Source organism: Vicugna pacos, unplaced genomic scaffold, assembly GCF_048564905.1.
Source record: "Vicugna pacos unplaced genomic scaffold, VicPac4 scaffold_21, whole genome shotgun sequence".
Classification (NCBI taxonomy): domain Eukaryota; kingdom Metazoa; phylum Chordata; class Mammalia; order Artiodactyla; family Camelidae; genus Vicugna; species Vicugna pacos.
Window position 1 is genome coordinate 18,169,181 of NW_027328742.1, and position 20,028 is coordinate 18,189,208.

At 44.4% G+C, this 20,028-nt stretch overlaps 1 protein-coding gene across 1 annotated transcript in view; it reads left to right on the forward strand.

Moving 5' to 3' along the window:
- LOC140694373 (unconventional myosin-XVI-like) overlaps positions 1-20,028 on the forward strand; it is a 272,327-nt gene that overhangs the window by 81,735 nt on the left and 170,564 nt on the right. Inside the window, exons 10-13 of the mRNA XM_072957644.1 lie at positions 8,158-8,269; positions 11,213-11,330; positions 12,094-12,165; positions 14,000-14,141. Of these exons, the coding sequence (XP_072813745.1) occupies positions 8,158-8,269; positions 11,213-11,330; positions 12,094-12,165; positions 14,000-14,141 (444 nt within the window). The remainder of the gene's footprint in view (positions 1-8,157; positions 8,270-11,212; positions 11,331-12,093; positions 12,166-13,999; positions 14,142-20,028) is intronic.

Below are 20,028 nucleotides of genomic sequence, written 5' to 3' on the forward strand. Positions count from 1 at the left end.
AGCTTTTAAATGAGATGATATTATCAAAAAGAAAGCTTGGGGTATTTAGTTTAATTTAATTTATGAATCTCTCCTGAAACAACCCATTCTGAAATCCCATTTCTGACATCATCCACCTGCACGCTTGGCTTTGGGCAAGATTGCTTTACTAGATACTGTCTTCAGTTTAGTAAGGAATTGTGGTCAAGGTTTTCCTGAATTTTATTTTCAAAGTCTTTTTAAAATTATAGACATAGTGTATTTTTATTTTAGTCATTTTAACTTCATTGCAAAAATCCCAGATTGCTAAAATGGAGTCGGTGCTTCTTACTAAAGTGACAGAGACGTTCTAGCTGATCTTTGGACACTAGTGATGCCAGGGCTGTGAGCTCTTGCACGTGGGGCGTGTGTCTTTCTGTGTGCTTGTGGACATGCAGTTTTTTCTATAAAGGTTATACTTGCTGCTTGTCCAGTCATGTTATCTGGAAGGGCCATCAAGCTAACTAAGTGAACTATTTATGCTTCTGTTTAAAAATGTTTTATTATTTCCTCACTGCTTCCCTCCCTCCCATTTCCTCAGACTTCTCTCCCACCACTCCTTAAAGAACTTAAGGCAGATTTATCACCTCTGATCGCTCATTTGCATGTTTGTTTCTTAGACTAACCGTTCTTTCTAGAACATTTCCCAAATAAATTCTTCATAATAGTGTTTGTGGGGTTTTGTTTTGTTTTGGTTTTATTTTGGCAGAAGAATGAATTTCGTGGCACTGATTTTTTTACTTCCTTTTGCCAATCTTTGGCCAAAGAAAAAGAGCAGAGTTTGTGTTCACTACTTTCTTATCAACCAACTACATATGGCCCCTCCCGCGCATACTGGGAACCTACCAGGTTTAAACAGAACCAGCCATGTGTGTCTGGATACTCGGAGACACATAAACAGAAATGTTCAGACGTACATGAAGCTGACCGTACATCCAATACAGATTTAGATTTTACAAGACTCTAAATCAGGAACGCGGTTGACATCATTTCTATCCAAGAGAATCAGATTGATGACATTTAAGTTGTGTATGTTAAATGAAAACTATTACGTATTTAAGTGTGTGAATGTGTGAGTAAGTGAAGTGGGGAAGGAATATAACTCTTTATGTATATGTGTGTATGTATAGACATACGTGTATACAGAATTGGTTCACAAAGCTGTGCAGTGGGTGAGGTGGAGACCCAGGGAGCTGGTGGTATACGCCCCAGTCCAGAAGCCGGCCGGCCCCAGACCCAAGTCTCCGTTCGAGCCAGTAAACCGCAAAATACAGTGTCCTGGCTCAGGACCGTCAGGCAAAGGAGTCCCTGTCACCTGTGGAAGGAGCAGCCTTCTTGTTCTAGCCAGGTTTGCACTGACCGGATGAGACCTGTCCAACTAGGGAGGGCCATCTGCTGACTCAGTTCAATACTCAGTTCAATTCAAGTGTTAACTCCGTCAACAATCCAAGTGTTAATTTCATCCAAAACACCCTCACAGACACACCCAGAATAGTGATAAAAATAAAAGTCATAATAATAATAATAATAATAATAATAATAATAATAATAATAATAATAATAATAATAATAATAAATATTTGGGCACGCTGTGGCCCAGCCAAGTTGACACATTCAGTTAAACAAGGCAAAAGGGGATGGCTGGAGCAGTCAGGGAAGGTTTTGAGGTTCGTTTCAGTGTGTGGCTTGGTCCGGCCTTGGCACATGGGCCTGTCCGGGCAGGAGGAGAATCCTGGGAAGCAACTCCCAGGAGCAGACGGGGGGCGGCACCGCCACGCGGTGGCCGGCTCGTGGAGAGGGAGGGCGCAGCGCAGAGTCCGGCAGAGGAGGAACAGTTGGACGGGGCGGAGCTGGGTTCTGGGGACCCGGGAAACAAGCAGGAGGATTATTCTGGAGATGGAACGTCCGTAAGTGGGGAGCTGACATCATGGCGGTGAACCGCTGGGAAGGGTAACCCCACAGAGGAATCAGGTGTGCACTCATCCTCTTCAGCCCAGAGTGGCAGCTGCTCAGCTGGGCAGGGTTGCTGTGATTCAAAGACTGGCCTCGCTCTTGTAGCTTTTTAATGGAAGCATAGTTGATTCACAACATTGTGTTAGTTTCTGGTGTACAGCATGGTGATTCAGTTGTGTACATATAAGTACATATTCTTCTTCTGATTCTTTTTCATTATAGGTTATTACAAGCCATTGAATATAGTTTTCTGTGCTGTACAGTAGGACCTTGTTGTTTACCTATTTTATACATAGTCATTTGGATCTGAACATCCAAAACTCCTAATTTATCCACCCTTCCACCCCCAGACATAGAAAACAAAATCATGGTCTTGCCTTTTGGGGGGAAATGCCTGTCCAGGCAATGGTGACAGCGTCTCACAAAGCAGAGCTGTGGGGGAGTGCAGGGTTTGGTGAGCCCCTCAGAGGCACACCCAGCCCAGGAGACCTCCCCAAGAAGGTGGCGTGTGAGGGAAGACAGGACGCACCCTGCGTTTGGACGTGCGTGGATTATGTTCAGAAGGGAGAGCGTGGGCCGCGTGCGGGCACAGCGGTGGATGAGAGTGACTGAGAGGACGTGGAGTTCCAGGCTGGGGGCCCTGGCAGGCGTGCTGGGGAGTTAGCATTTTAAAGGCCACTAGAAGCCGTTGATGCATTTTGATTTGGGAAGAGAGTTCACTCAATTTACACTTTGACTGCAAGGAGGAAAGCAGACTGGATGTAAGATTGGAGACGGAGGCTCTTGCAGTATTTGGGTGATTTGATGGGATGGGCGTGGAGGTCACTGCAGCCCCCCGGGAGGGGTGAGATGAGCTGGTCTCCAGACGCTGGGGCCATGGGGGCCTTGGGAGGAAGGTGACCTCTGAGGTTCATTGTCAATAAAGAATCATCACCGTTAGGCAAATGTCCACACAGCAAAGGAGGAGAAAGATTGGACGTTGCGGGCATCCTAATCAGTGGAACTGAAAGAAAGGGGAGTGAAATAGGGTAGAAATAATCAAAGTAATTCCCTCGAGAGGAAATTAAAATTCGCTTTTAGACCTACCGAGTTGAAAGAGTGTACGCGAGGTGTCGGCGGGTTACAAGCAGCTTGGAGTTTCACAGGGTTAGCGTCGCACATCCACGGACGGGTCCCAGGAGGGGCCCGGAAACCGTGCGTCAGCGGTAACTGTCCCTAAATGGCATGTGTGGGAGTGTCATCTTCTGGAATAGTTACCAGTTGCAGAATTTACTGTGCAGGTGTCTCCCTCAGTCAGTGTTTAAGACTCAGGGTGACATTTGAGTTTACCTTTGTAACGGTGTTCTGAGGATGACCTTACATGATGCTTTTTGGTAAGATTTCCCGAGGAGGGGTTTTGCACCTGTTCGACCTCGGCTGAGGCTTGTTTATGTAAACACGCCTGCCGCCCCTCCCCACGCACAGAGCCAGAGCCAGTCTGCTTAGAGCTGGGGTCCCTGGGAGTCACAGAGAGCCCTCCTCCACCCCGACAGGTGCAGCCCAACGCCTCCGCGTGTCTCACGGTTTCAGAAAGGCCAGACCAAGGCACAAGCTCTGAGTGAAACCTTCTCTCTCTCTCCATTTCCCTAATTCACCCATATAAACATGGCTGATTCTCTGGGTCTCGGTGGGAAGGAAAAGGTGCCCCTTCCTCTGGCAAGAGCGGCCCCTGCTGCCCTCAGGCCGGAGGATGGGGTGCAGCCTGGAGCTCGGTTCTGCAAACACGTGTCCTGGGCCCCCAGTGCAGGAGGTGACCACTCTGTCCTGGTGTCTCTACTTCCATTTTCAAGAACCCAGTGAGTTCACAGAAGCATTTCCTCTTTGAGAGATGGTCGGAGTTTAGAATCTGTTCCGCCAGATGTTTTGAAGAAATAGTCTGACTGATTTGAAAAATATGGGCAAACTATTCTGGGAATGTCACAGGACCCGAAGTCTTTCTGAATGTGTAATTTATTAAATGGATTCCATGCTCTTCCTGAAGACCACTGGCAGGGTTTCCTCTCTCCAAACAAAACAGTGTGCAGCTAATGCATTAACATTCCCGTGGGTGGAGATGTATGTATCTGAACCTGGGGTTAATAAAAAACCTTATTCTTATTCCATTGCAGGGGGGATTTAAAATGGTTAATACTTTCCAGATAGTTGAAAAACCATAAAGGAAAGAATTTCCTTCTAGGAGCGAGGTGGGGCTGGGTGGGCAGGGAGCGGAGTGTACCCTCTTCCTTCCCAGACTGATAAACAGGGCTGTTGTTGACGCCGACGGTTTGGTTTTGCTTTATCTGGTTTCTGTTTACATATGAAACTTCCCCTAGTAGAGAGAAGGCGGCTTTGCCCACAGTAGGGAAGACATGGTTCTTTCGTGTTTATGCGGCAGATCAAAGGGCAGCAAAAAAAATGGTGCTTGTCGTCTGCGAGCCCAGACCTGGTGAACGGGCCCCACAATCGCCTTTATTTCTCTCTGAGCCTTCACTCCCAGCGCACGTTGGGCGCACCCACAGGTGCGTGAGAGTCATTGTGTGTCTGCTGAGCTGGGATGCCCGTGAGCTCGGGCAGGGCAGCTGTTGTTGGTTCGTTTATTTTTAAATTAATTGATTAGTTGATTTCTGAGACGTAGTTGACATAGCGCATGTGCTGGCTGAAGGTGCACCGCGTGTCAGTTTGGTACATTTGTGTATTGAAATAGGAAGCCACTCTCGTGCTGGCTGACGTTCTGCCACACCTCGTAACCGTCGTTTCTCTTCAAGGGGAGAAGTATTGACATCTAGCCTCTTAGAACTTTGACGTTTCCAGTACATGCCGCTGACCGCAGTCGTGCGCTGCGCACCGCATCTCCGGGGCCTGCTCGCCTGCCCCTGGCGGCTTCGCAGTGTTTGCGGCGTGTCCGGCACCGCTGGGAGAGCGGAGGTGTCGGCGCCCGGCCCAGTGCGGTGCTCAGGCCCTTGAATGTCGGCTGTTTTGCAAAAGGTAATTGTTTGTATTTGGTGTTCAGATGAAATCACTGCCACCTTGAACTCCTCGTCTTCTTGTCCCAGTGAACCCATGGGGGGGTGGGTGGTCAGCGTCTTTAATTTGCCCCTTTACACGTAAGAGATTTATTCTAAGATTGGGTTTTCTTTGCCACAAATCACGAGTATCAGTGCACACACACACACTCACACAGATAACTCACACTCACTCACACACAGAGATACACACACTCTCACACACACTCACACACACAGATATACTCACACACACATACACACACACCAGAGACAAACACATGATTTTGACGATAAATTTGACCCACCTTAGGAGATGTATCACTAAAAATGCTATTTTTTGTCACGACAACAAATTGGAACAATGGAATAGTTGATTAGAAACAGCGCAAGTCAACAGTCGTTGCTCCTGACTTATTTTAAATAAAGTCAGTGTGCAGTGAATTCTTGTCTTATCCAACGCACAAGCAGAATTTTGCATGTTCAGTTGTAACACATATTCATCTGGTTTGCTGTACTTTTTTTTCCCTGTAAGTGAAAGCAAAGATATTTGTATATTTGGCGCAGGTGTGCTTTTCTCACACTGACCTGTGAAAGTGAGTTTTATAAACTTAGTTGTTCAGAATAATTCCCCGCATGAAACTGGTGACCGAGTTACAAGGGGGAGGGGTGGGGGTCGGACAAGGTGTAGCAGTTGGCCAGTTGCTGGCTTGGAGATCTTCAACAAGCTTCCGTTCCCATGTCTCCTACAAGGGCACAAGAGCAGCTCTGCTTCTCAGGTCGACGTGAGGACCGGCTGGGAAGTGCTTCTGAAACACCCAGTCGAGGATTTGACACAAGGTGTTACTTCCCACCGCCCTTTCCTTTGAGTAGAATTAGTCAAACAGGATTAATCTGCCTAAGATTTTTAACATTCTACACGTCGCATCCTTCTTCCCCTTGGTGGAAACATCTGGACCGTTCCCTTGATCTGTCAATATTTTAAAAGCAAATAGCAGTGATTCTCTGATGTTTCTGGCTCTGGACATGGACGTTGCCAGACGTTGCTGTTCGAGTTATGTGTGAGTTAAAAGGAGATGATAAAAAAAAAACAGATTGTTTGAGCTGTAAGTATATGATTTTGAGATGTAAAAGTGATAACATAAGACGGTGACTGGGGAGCTCTAAGGTCTGAACACTGGGAGTTGGGAATTGTGGGGCCATTAATTAATAGGTGACGAAGTCAAAAGCCATCAGTCAGAACTTTGTGAATTTGAGGCAAGATGACTCTGACCATCGTAACCCAGTCCCTTGACAATTTGGCTGCCCTTGACGGTTTCCTTTTGTTCCACTGTCCCGACCCCAGCTCCCTCGCCCTCTGGGGAAGGAGACAGCCCCACAGGAGCTGGTCTTCAGCTCCACCTGGTGCCCGCTGCATCCGCTCAGCCTCCGGTGTCCCACTGCTTAGGGACAGTGTCCCTTCTCAGCAGTAAGTATCCGAGTTCTCATGCCCTTCCTCAAGCCATCTTCCCCTTGTCCTCAACCTTGCCTGCTTTCTGAAGCCACCAGTGGTGGTTCCTCGGTGCCTGGAGACACTTCTGGCCCCTGGACCACATCTACCACCTCATCCGCATGTGGAGAAGGTGGGGTCCCTCCTCTGAACTCCGATTCCAGACCCTCTTCTTTCCTTCTCTTCAGACCCCACACCTTTTTCTTTGAGTCTTTGATCCAGTCTTCATGTGCCTCAGCTCCTGAGCCTCCTGAGGGCTGGGCGACCCCGCGCAGCCGAGGTCCAGGACAAAGAGGTCCTCCCAGACCCTGCCCCCTCTTTCCCAGGGTCTCCTTCCTTCATCCTCATCAGCGTCTCCTCCCGTGAGCTCGTCCACCGCCTGGTTTTAGTCCTCTGCACGCCAATGACTGCCAGGCCTTTTCTGGTCTTCTCTGAGTTTCAGATGCTTATGCTCAATTATTTCTTGGGCTGCTGCTTAAACTTTACCAAGTAGCTCAAAGGGAACATGACTGTGACAAAATAGAAGTCTTTCTCTCAGAAACATGATTCTCCTCTTGAGCGAGGCCACCGTCCACCTCGTTTCCCCAGAAAGAAGCTCGAAGAGCTCAGGTCACGCCCCTCTGTTCTCCGCGCCTGCGTCCAGCCAGCCCGGCCGTCCTGCCTCCCCCTCCGTCCTGTCCCGTCTTCTCCACGCTGGACCCCTGAGCTCATTTCGTTGCCTCATCTCCTTCCAGGGACTCTTTCACTGGGCTACCAGAATGTTCCTTCTGAAACACCAATCTGTTCCTGCCCTTTCTTTATTGCAAGGACTTTGGGACCACCCGTTCCTTCCAAGACACCCTGGGAACTCTTGCAAGATACACAGAACTACATGTGTGACCTCCTGACCCTCTGCTCCTCTCCCCAGAGGCTCCAATTTTGTGGACACCCCCGAGTCCCCCCGTACCTCGTGCCTGCTCCATCCCGGTGCCTCTGTGTGTATTGCTGGTCACTCCAGGGACACCCTTGGTCTTGAATTTGCTTGGCAACCCCTTACTTGAGTGTCAGCTCTTGGACCCTTCCCTCCTTGCCCCTCCTCCCCTCCTCCAAGCAGGCAGGGTGGGTCTCTTTTCTCTGCTCCTGGGTTGTGCGGCGGCGTGCTTCCCTCGCCTCTGCCCTGGGAGCACTGTGTTCGTTGCTGAGCCCCAGGGATGCACTCTTGCATCTTAATAACTTCAGCTGGAAGTATTGTGTGTGCGGTGCGTGATTCCTGCGTGTTTGTTGAATGAAAGGGATAAATCAATGAATTAATCAGCCACCTTGTAATGAAAAGGTATTGACAAGAAGAAATAATAAATGACTCTAAGTGAAAAATCTTTAATGCAGATATTAATTACAAAGCACACCATGGAACCTGCCAGATTTCTCCACGGAAGACGGGCAGCACTGGTGACTGCGCAGGGCACAGCTGAAGTGAGAACAGGCAAAACAGTGTCAGTATGTCCTGGTACAACAGGAACTTTTCTCCCCTTCCTGAAACATCATGAGCTGTTATGTACCAGGGCCTTGTAAACACATGGGTACACAGTGTCCAAGTGATCACCATCAATCTGGGGACCAAATATGGCTGGAGTGACTTAACCACCGGAGTTTGGCCACACGCCCAGCCGTAAAGCTCTGTGCTCTTCCTCCTTGCAGGTATTTGAACCAGACCTTTCGAGATGATGTATCAACAGCAGAGCATTCTCTGAACAGGGAGAGATTTGCTGTTTTGAAACAAGCCCTGAGTGTAATTGGCTTCAGTAACTTGGTGAGTCATGCCACAAATATTTCACTGTGAAATCAACCTTCTCCTGACTTATAAAAGTTATTCATTCAAAACCATTTCTCTACCTCCTGGAGTTTACGTTCCAGTGGGAGACAGATGTAAACAGGCAGCAAGCTCAGGGCCTTAGGTACCAGGGAGACGAACAGCGTGACAGGAGGACGGGCTGCTGTCCTTAAGAGCGTGGTCAAGGAGCCCTTGTCCCGTAGGACCCGCGAGCCAACCAGAGCGAAACGGACTCGAGAGAAAATGGCAGCTTTAATCACATCATTAAAACACCCTAAACAATATGCTTTGTCAGAATTCTTAAGGAATTATCAAATGCCCCCAAGCACTGTAAAGCTGAGAAACACAGTCTGAAACGTAAACCCACTGCCCTCAGCGGGAACCCCTGCGATCCTAGGGAGGCTCTGCGCCTGCGCTGTGCAGCAGGGCAGCCACTGGCCGCGTGCGGCTGGTGAGGCTCGAGCAGTGGAGCTTAACTGTTCTTAGTTCTGATTGATTTAAATGGAAGTCGCCTTTGTGGTTTGTGGTCACTGAAGGGCACAGCAGAGGTCTAGGGAATAAGAGATGTGACATGGCCTGAGCCTGAGACCGGTCACATGCCCACCAATCTGTCTCCTTTACACGTGGTCTCTGTGTCTCCTTCGTTCAATAGGGCATCATTTTGAATGAAGGCCAACCCCCAGTTAGCAAGCTAGTGACCAGTGTGAGGCCACGCGGGTGATCTGGTAGACCAGTAGTTCAGGAGCCCGGATGTAGTCGCAGATTTTAAAACGTTCCTTTTTTTCTCCCCTTAGACCAGTAAGTTGATTAATTTGGGTCTTTGCCTTTGCCCTTGTCCACCTGGCTCATGGGGCCGTGAGTGGGTGGAGGGGGTGTGGAGGTGGCAAGAATGAAGGCCTAAGGGGGTGGGACCCACCCCAAGTGGATCAGCTCTGGGCACTTGGCCTCACCCCGCCTGTGCCCCAGGCAGGGACTGGAATTCTAGGAACATGGGCACATGCGGTGTTTTGTTCTTTGATGCTCTGATTCTGCCGCCTCCGTATTCCCTTCTTTCCCTCGCTCCTGGCCATCTGTGCTTTTCTGTCTGTGCACTCGCCACTGTGGTACTTTTTGTTATTCTTCCCTTCCTCCAAGTCCAAAATCGCCGCTTCCTTAGAGGAAACTGGAATGTAGGGGTGGCCAAGGGGCCATTCCTCCAAAAGGTCAGTTGCTTGGAAACAGGGTATTAAAAGTCCATGCCTGGTCCTCAGAGGCAGGGCAGGCAGAACATACTTTCCATCTCAGGTAGCCAGCAGGGGGTTGACAAGCTTTTTAGTAAAAGGAATACGTGCATTTTAACAGAAGGCATGAAGGTAATCACGTCATCTCAAGCCTTGGGAGTGACTGGGATGGCGACCCCTGGGTCCGCTTAGGAGGAAAGGACTGTCCCCTGAGATTGGGGGAAGGTACTTCTGGGCCGGCAAGACCCTGAATCAAGGCGTGTGACTGTGGTCCCGGGAGATCTGTCTGTAAAGGCGCCGGCGCCTCGGTCCTCCACCAGCACCACGCAGCCGGCCGCACGGAGGAGAGGCGGGCTGGCTCACGGCGCCCAGGCACAGAGCCGCAGCCCCTGCCTCTGCCCGCATAGTATCGCGTTGTATCGCGTAGTAGCACATTGTAATTCGGATTAGGGCTAGTTTTCCCAGCTCTGTCTCCATCGCTGAACTGTATGATCCTTGAGGACAGAACAGAGCCTCCCTGTCTGTATCCAGGTGTGCCATCTCACAGGGCACTGGAAAATTTAGTGAGGATTTGCTAGATTTATTGAAAAGGGAGGAGGAAATGTTATGTAAACAAGCATGAAGGAATAAAATTTGAAACACCAACTTAGGATTTCGAAGTTACCAAATAACTTTCTAAGCAATGCTACAGTCATAGAGTATCATTCTTGAAAATTACTTACAGATTATCCTTTTCAATGTTCTCATATTAAAGATAATAAAATTGAACCTTAATATGAAAACTGAAAGTTCATGAGAGTGGAAATTAATGAAAGTCTCAAGGACTGTATTGTATCAACTATGTGCTTATAAAGCAGATAATAATTGTTCTTAGAAAAATTTCCACAAGCAGGAGCTTTTTATTCCCAAGTTACAGAACTATTGATATCATAACACTAGACATTTGCAACTCTGGAGAAGCACGTTTCAGCTTACCGCTTTTTCTTGACTTTTCATTCTTACCACAAAAGGACTATCCAAAAACAAATCTAAGGTCTAATTTCTTTCTTTATGCAGAGTTCCAGGTTCTCAGATATTCTTTAAGGAAACACTCTCACACCTCCTGCTACCTTCTGCTCAAAGGTCGCTCTCACTAACATCCTTTTCCCCCGAGTGTTCCTTAAAATACCTTTAAAATTAGCATTTTGTTTGTATAGGCAAATTGTTTTCATTGTGCCTCTTCCACTAATTTTCTAGCAGAAATTAAAAATTCTATAATCATAATCAGTTTATCTTATAAGAGAGATGACTATGAGATGGATACAGTAACCGCGCTCTCTGGGAGGAGATGTATAAAGTCTGACTCTACAGCTGACGCCCAGCCAGTCGGACCATCACTACATGATCATTCATTTTTCATCCTGATACTATTCCAGAAACCATCTGTTAATATCAGAACGTCACTTCCTTGCCCTCTTCCTCTTTTGTTTAAGGTATAGAAATGTGGACTTCAGGAACAAGTGTTGAATTACGAGGTTTTGGATTTGGAGTTAGAGATTGGCAGTTCTTTTAGGGAACATTCTGGATCTGAAAAAATCACACTGCCACTAATAGCATGCACATCTTTTTTTTTTTTTAACCTACTTTGAGGTTTTTAAAAGGATTTCTTTTCATCTTTCTTCTAAGCAAGCCCATTCATTTTCTGTATTTGTACACCGCGTAGGAGGTAGAGAATCTGTTTGTGATTCTAGCAGCCGTGTTACACATTGGAGACATTCGGTTCACCGCCCTGACGGAGGCGGACTCGGCGTTTGTGTCTGACCTCCAGCTCCTGGAGCAAGGTCAGTGGAACAGATCTAACAGGCATCTCACCGAGATGCAGTTTTGCAGACTGGCCAGCAGATGGCGACACAGTACAGAGAAGCCGGGTGGGATGAAATCTTTTTTGCTGGAGTAGAATTCAGGGCGGGGGGCGGGGGGGGGGGCGGGGGTATCCAATGTCTTCCTTCTGGTTATGTGAGTGAATGAGATGTGCATTTATGTTCTCGTGCTGCACATCACATTAACAGTGTTGATGCTTGGGCATATCACTGGGTTTCTTTACATTATTCTAAGGACTCTCCACCGCCCCCTGCCACCCGGTACATTTGGGGAGCGTGTTATTAGTTAAACATTTTAAACAGAATGTAATTACTTTACTTCAAAGCTCTAGCCAAAAATCTCTCTCCACTTTGAAGTTGCCTTGTTAGTCACTCCCAGGTTTTTTCAAAATACCTTAAAACCACAGGTTGTTGATAATCAGCATGTCTCCACTTCATGTCAAAGTAATTTAACTAGGAATTGGGGAAAAGCCTCCTGGGCCATTCATGAGGGCAAGGAGGGAAAAAATACCCGTGGTGATTTAATACCCGAGACCTCGTTAGCGTTTTGATTGCCGTCAGCTGTCTCTCTAGTTGCACTGGCCGCTTACAGAGGTGGTTTAGTTCCTTCAATACACACATTTTCTAATAGATCCATACAGATCTTACAAATTATAAAATCCAATGTTCTTGCCATCAAACAGTACACACTAATGATATGTTTTCATTGCTGCTTTAACTTTAGTGGCTGGAATGTTGCAAGTATCAGCGGATGAATTGGCGTCTGCTTTAACGACTGATATCCAATATTTTAAAGGTAAATTTTTCTGTACGTTGCTTTTCACCTTTATGAAACTCCTAATGCTCTTGAGAGACCATTCTGATTAACTGGTCACCTTTGTTGTAGCTGATCAGTCATTTTAGACAAATAAACTCATTGATGCAGGAGGGCTCACGCAATTAAAATGTCGGTGTACAAGGTGCCTGGCTGCCCTCTTCCTTGGAGCGAAGCCTCTTCTCGCCACCTCATCAGTTGCAATGGCGGCCACTTCCCAGGCACCAGTGAATCGACGGGAATGGTGCCTCGTGCTGAAAATGTTGGGATTTCTGTTTATTCATTTATTTTTACATAATTTTTAAAATCGAAGTGCGGTTGATTTACAGTGTTGTGTTAGTTTCAGGTGTGCAGGAGAGTGATTCAGTCATACACATGTATGTGTGTGTGTATACGTACATTCTTTTCCACATTCTTTTCCATTATGGTTTGTTACAGAACTTTTTGTGTGGGACCAGCAATTGGGTTTATTTATTTATTTTTTTAAATGGAGGCACTGGGGATTGAAGCGGGACCTCGTGCATGCTGAGCGCATGCTCTACCGCTGAGCTGCACCCTCCCCTTGTTACAGGACACTGAATACCGCCCCCTGGGCTGTACACTAGCAACTTGTTTACCTGCTTTCTATGTAGTGGTTGGTATCTGCTAATCCCAAGCTCCCAATTTATCCCTCCCCCTCCCCCTGCTGGTAACCATAGGTTTGTTTTCTTATGTCTCTGAGTCTGTTTCTGTCTCGTAAATAAGCTCATTTTTATCATTTGTTTAGATTCCACATATAAGTGATATCATATGATATTTGTCTTTCTCTGATTTTCTTCACTTAGTCTGATCATCTCCAGGTCCATCCATGTTACTGCAAATGGCATGATTTTATTCTTTTTTAAGACTGAGTCATATTCCATTGTATATATACCACTTCTTCTTTATCCAGTCCTCGGTTGATGGGCACTTAGGCTGCGTCCATGTCTTGGCTGTTGTAAATAGTGCTGCCATGAGCACTGGGGTGCATGGATCTTTTCAAATTGGAGATTTCTCCGTATATATGCCCAGGAGTGGGATTGCTGGGTCATATGACAAGTGCTGGGATTTTTAATTCTCACGAAATACTAGGCCTTCATTTAACACAGTCAGCATCCTGTTGCTTGACTCCCCATGAGCCTGCATCCCAGCGTAGCCAGGTTGACCATGACCACAGACTGTGGACATCAGATGCCCGCCACCCCGCCACCCTACGGCAGAAACGGAGAGTCCCTCACCCCCAGTCACCTCCCTGTACTTACTTCTCGGTTTCCTCTCCAGTCTAGTCTCCACTCAGAACGTTATCGCTCAGGATTTCAGCCACCGCTGCTTTGAGAATAAGAGATTTCCACCTTCAGTCTTGTTCCCCAACTCCCGGCCCATATTGTGATGAGCAGGCTCAGCTCTTTGAATATACTTAAAATACAATGAATTCTCCAGATGGCCAGGTTTCCAGGTGCCTGGAGGATGGCTCCATATCCACATCCATGAGCTGTTACCAGAAAGCTGGTTGAGAGGGCTCTGCAGTGAGTCGGTCTCCTGGCCGCAGGGAGATCGCACAGCCTGCATGGCGCTCAAAGCTGGGGTCAACGCCTGCAGCAAACAAGGCTGCAGCGTGTGTGACACGCCCTTCAGGGAAACATGGTTCTGCAGTAACTGGCGGAGGGCTCATTTATTCAAGTCAGTGTACCGGTAACGTCTTCTGATGGATGTGGACGTGGAGGAAGACATCCATGGGCGCAGCTCTGCGTCTGAACAAGGGACCCTGGTGTTCACGCCCCGCCTCCTGCTCTTCCAGGGGAGCTGATCACACGGCGGCACACCGCAGAGATGGCTGAATTTTACCGGGATCTCCTGGCCAAGTCCCTGTACAGTCGTCTGTTTGGCTTTCTGGTGAACACGGTGAACAGTTGCCTCCACAGTCAAGACGAGCCCAGCAGGTAGGACTGATGGACGCTGGGGGGTCACTGCCGGCTTGACAAGGCTCAGGCTTATGGACGCGCAGAAGCCAGTGTGACTGTCAGCCATGAGAGCATTACAGCATTTCATTGTAGCAAGGTGATTTCACTTCAAAGGTTTGATTGACTGTTTTTAGGGATTTAAGCCCCTCGCCCACACCCACACCCCTCGATGAATTAATCAGATCATCTCTCATGCCTAGAGATGCAGATGTGCTCTCTCTTGGCTGAGGGCATCGATGGCCTTCTGAGCACCAAGAAGTATTTTAAAACCCTATGAATCTGGGAGAAGACAGTCCAAGAATATGGGAGGCTTTCGGTTACTGGGGGGCCCATGACCCTCCAGAACCAACGTGATGATGGTTTTGGGCTGGGAGTTCCCCCTGTGTTCCTCACCTGCTTTGTGGGTTGTTTGATGAAGCATCTCTGGTAACCCTTTTGACCCCTAACCTTAACCATCTTTAAGCAGCAGCTTTCCGGGGTGTTTGATCACCTGAATGTTCGAGCGCTCCTTGGCATCTTGTCAATGAAAACTTTTGTTAATACTCTTGTCACTAATGGTGACTGTGGGCAGGGCAGGCCGTCGGGAGCACACGTGCATTCAGGAGTCTCTCCACGTCTGCTGGTCTTGGAGCGAAAGCTCCTGAGAATTTCTTTGTTGTCCATATGGTCTTCACCAAATTCCTGAAAACTGCCGCTTTTAGAGGCTACTTGGGGAACATGAGAACTAACAGGTATTAATGGGAAAGTTCTTAAATAAATACAGACATACCAGAAGATTTCAAACCATACTAAAATTCTGGACAAAGGCGGACTGAAATTCTCATTAAAACATGCACGTGCAAGATCCCAGCGCACGTTGATTAGCACGTTCAGTGTGCAGTCCGCAATCTGAGGGTCGCGGTTTGTCACCTGTGTTCCAGCAGACAGAGCTTAATATCTGATGTGGGGAGGATTCTGGATTTTGTTATAATTTCTTACCATCAGTTAATTTGTGACTTCCCTTTAAATACGGAGCTTATTCACAGAAAGCTGACATGTCAAGTCCACCAAATTAACCTCTTACAGAATTACTGGCAGAGCTGCTGAAATTCACATTGAAAAATTAATGTGTAGATCCAGCTGCTCGTAAAAACTGTTAGAAAATTTCCATTTGCCATTTAAATCATACAGAGCCTTAAATGTGTATAATTGGAAATACTTATACTTGGTGTAGATTTTTGACTCCACACATACGTAGAAAAAAAAAGAAACATAGGCCTTGGAAAGCACATGATTTTCCTTTCAGTAGGAACACTGCTGCTGTGTCAGTGCCCCCATTTATGGTGTGAGTCTTATTGTAAAGATTCTTTACTAGGCAGATGAATAAAGAAAAGAATTGCTGGAAAATTAGAGATGAATCAATGTATTATAAGTTTAACTTCTAAAAAGTACTATTCTCCTTTGAGTCCTAACTCCATTTTTTTTTCCTCTCTGTTTCTCCCATGGGTCATGCAAACCTGAATTTAAATCCCAAAATAATGGAAAGAAAGGCTATGTTTGCAGTATTTCTGACTCCTTGAAATTCATGGAAGCCTTAAGGATTTGCAGATTCACAGACCCATTTCCTAAGTCACAGAAAAGTCTCAAAATTTGGATAAACTTAGAATAGACTTTTATTGTTCATGAATCCCCCCCTTTTTTTTGAAATTTTATAGTCATGTCAGAAAAGATAGTATTGAATATATATTTCTGTGGTTAACGTGGTGGGCACCCTTGATATGGATGTGCAACACGGTCTGTCAGGGGTCTGTCTGCACCTCCCCCCCAAATATGTAAGGAACTTGTATAATTATCACCTAACTCCACATGTAAGTGTTCTCTGCCCTTTGGGACTGTCCACAGCATCCACAGCACGGTCTGTAGGAATTCTCAGTAGTGCGGGCGGGGCTTGGCGGGCTCTGTGACCACTGCAAAGCAGAGCAATACCCAAATTAAACACTTTTGCCAAACCACACACATCTCTCCCATTACACTCCAGGAATCTCAGTGAGGGAGCTTGCAATGCCCCTCAGGGTTTTTGAGGCTAAATTAAGTTAAGAAACTATCTAAATGGTAAACCGGGTGGTAAGAAAGTGGAGAAAGAAAGTAAGGAGAAAATGTCTAGAAATTAAATGATTTTTCACTGTTATTTTGATAATAAAATTGGAAATTATAATTTCCCCGAGAAAACATCTGGCTGTGTGATATATTTAGTATCACTTGAGAATCCTAAGTAAAATCTCATTATCTCTCTCTCATTTGATATATATTTTATAAATTGTTAGTAAAAGTTTAAAAAAAAAGAGTCATAGAGATTATCTATCCTCAATTTCAGACACAAAACTACAAAGTAAAACTTGCCTCTGAAGCAGGGACTGAATGTGTAAATAAATTCGATTAAAACCCAAATATTTACTTGTTAGTTTCAACGTTCTCCCTTAGCACTTTATTAAAATGATTAGAAAAATTAAATTCTTTGATGGATATTACAAATCAAAAGATATCTACAAGAAAGGTAATCTAAAACTCCATACCAGCAGTTCATAAGTAGTTAAGAATTGGGGAAATGGCATTATGTACACTGCCTTATTAATTATAATGTGCAGTACTTCATTCTTAGTAAATGAATTTATATTATGAACTCCCCCAATGCCTCATAGAGATACTAGAACACCTGCTGTGCATTTGTGAGAAATTGAAAATAGACATCTAGCTTTTTTCCCATTTAATGTGTGATATCTCTCTTCATTACCTGTATTTTGGGGGTGTGTGTGAAATATTTAATCATCAAGAAGAATACAGAGGGTCACAGGCAATCACTTACCTCTTACCTGACACTATTAACATTTGCCACTTTTGCATCAGATTTTCGTTAACACAAAAGAAAGGGAAAATTGCAGCTAAAAGCTGAAGTTCCTTTTGTTTATCCACATAAATCCATTCCTCTCCTTCCTGCCCCGGGGACAGCAATGTCCTCCTGTGTGCATTCTCTACAGTTTTCTTTATTTGTTCAGATAAGTGTTTTTTCATAACAAGTATGTAACATTGTGCTTCATTAAGGATTACAGAAGTGCTGTCAGAGTCCATTTTATGCTGAACTTCCCTTTTTAACTCCACATGGTTTTTGAGATTTAACTATATTGAAACCTGATGAGCTAATTCATTCTTTGTAACTGTTGCATTAATTCCCCTGAAGAGAAACCACAATATTCTCATCTGTCTCCTTTCAGATGGACACATAAGTCTCTTTGTGTTTTCAATTATAAGGTTGCATCCTTGTAAGACTCCTGAGATACCTATTTAGAGTTTTCCCTGGGGTGAGTACTGAGTGGCAGAGTTGCAGGGAGAGCGTTAACTTGCATCTCCCTGATTGCAAGTGAGGCTGTACAAGGCGATGCAGGTCTGCACCGCCCCACGGTGACGTGCTCATACACATGCAGGAGGATTTGTTCAGTTCTATACAGTGACCTGCCTGCAGCGGCTTAGCAGAGACATTCTTTTCCAAGGGCATCTTACATTTTCTCCTAAAGCCTTTAGATTTTCAATACACCAGGAGTTTATTTTTGTTTATATGAGAAATTGGTATGTTATTTTTAGACAAATATTCAATTATCTCTATCCTATTTATTCAAAATTCTTGTTTACCCCCTCCTGATTTTTAACCTATTTGACTAAAACTGTATCAATAATATATTGTTTTAATAAGTAAGTTCTCAATAATAAGTTTTTATTTTTCATATTTGTTTTGGTTACCTCTGGATCTTTATTTCTGCATATGAATTTTATAATCACTTTGACTCAGTCCATAAAAAACATTCTTATGGGATTCCGACTAGAAATGCATTTACAGATTAATGGGGAGAGTTGGCCTTTTCAGGCTATTGGTTTCTTCCATGTGTACGATCTATATTTCTCTTTCTTCGTGCATCCTTTTACTTCTTAAATATATCGGTGTGTTTTTTCTGTCAGTTTTACGCATATTTTTATTTGATTCTTTTCTAAGTACTGTGTGCTGTTTGTTGCTGTGATGAGAGCTATTTTGCTGTTGCATTTTAATTTGTTTATTAGGATACTCCATCCTGAGTTTCATAAGCTGATCTTCTGTCTGGGAACCCTGCTGACTTTGCTTATTAGTTCTAATAATTTTCCTGTGGAAGATCTTCTCATTCTCTAATGTTCTAACTAAGACCATAATTATGTGTTTTGTCTTCCTTGTCTTTTATATCATCTATTACTTCTTCTTTTATTGCATTGGCTAGTGCTGCCAGTACAATGTTGAAAATTCATGGTGATAGTAGATATTCTTGTCTTGTTTCCAAATTAATGTGTACCTTTAAATATCTGTCAGGAAGTAATCTGTTTACCTAGAGTTCCAGTAAGTAATCTCTGCTAAATGTTTTCGTTATAGATGGATGCTATTTTACCAGAAGTTTTCCTTTTATCTATTAAGATTATTGTATCTATTTCTCTTTTTCTTTGCATGTGTGGCAAGTTGTATTGATGTATATTTTTTTAAGTTAAATAATTCTTCAGTTTTAGTTCAAGCCCTATCTGGTCATGATGTACTAGATTGAATTTTCTAGTCAGTATTATGGACGTTTGCATTTATTTTCATTAGTGAGACAAGATTTTATTTATTTTTTCTTTTTATACAATCTTTTGCTATTAACTTTATGTTAAAGAGTGAATTGAGAGTAACCTGTTTTTCTTCTCTTCTAAAGTGGTTTGTGTTGAATGAGGGTGATATATATCTCGAATGTCTTGTAGAATTCTAAAATTTTGGGGAGAAATGGAGAGAGAATTGACCTGTGAATATGATCTTGAAGTTTCTAAGTCTAATCAGATTATTTTCCTTCTTTTTAAAGTCATATGTATTTTCTAGAATATTGTCCCCTTGAAAATTTTAAACATACTCACCAACTAAATCACAGCTTTGCTTTATAATCATCCAGTCAATAGCTATGATAATTCTAGTTTGACAACTTTTACATTCCTAATATTCTTTACTTATTATGCCTTTACTCCAGTATCACTGATAAGTCTTGCTTGAAATTTGCCTCTAAGAATTACTGATTTTCAAAAATCAATTTATTTGTCTTTTTGTCATTTCTCATGTTTATGTTATTTATTTTACCAAGTTCTGCAGTTCTGTGAAATCCCTATTTTGACTTTCTTATAATTTCTCTCTCTCTTTTTTTTCTTGACTTCCTGACTGGAACGTTTGCTTCACACTTTCTAACGATTTTGTTGACCTTGCGTCTGCGAAGTGTCTCGTGAGTGCTTCCTGGTGCATCCAGACGCTTTACACGTGGTGCTGCTGCTGTCATTTAGTGACAAATATTTTGTCTTTATGTTGTTTCAGAGATGAAATAGCAAGCAGTTCGTCAGAAAAATAAATTTGACACACCATGTTTTCCCCTCCTTTATCCAAGTTGAGATTTTTTTCCCCGTTAAATAATGAGATTTTGTCGATTCTTGTGAATATAGTATGAGTGACTTCTATTTCTGCATAGACATTTATATCATGGTGCTTATTGCCATGACAACCAAAACTACACAATTTAGCAAAATATCTGAGACAAACCTGCTTTCTAAATAATTCTCCTTCTGCTCCATTTCCCTACCAAAACACCCATGTGTATAATGATTTCCTAAAGAGCTAAGAACCTTTCTCTCTAATTGCACATTTGCTTTTCATTATTTTGTGAGAGCCTTTTTTTAAATAGGAGGATCCAGAAAAATAAAAATATTAGAGGTTTACCAAAGTATCATGCATATTTTAATACTCAGAAATCATTTAAAACCACCACATTATAAATACAATATAATGGTTAAAACTTACCACCCT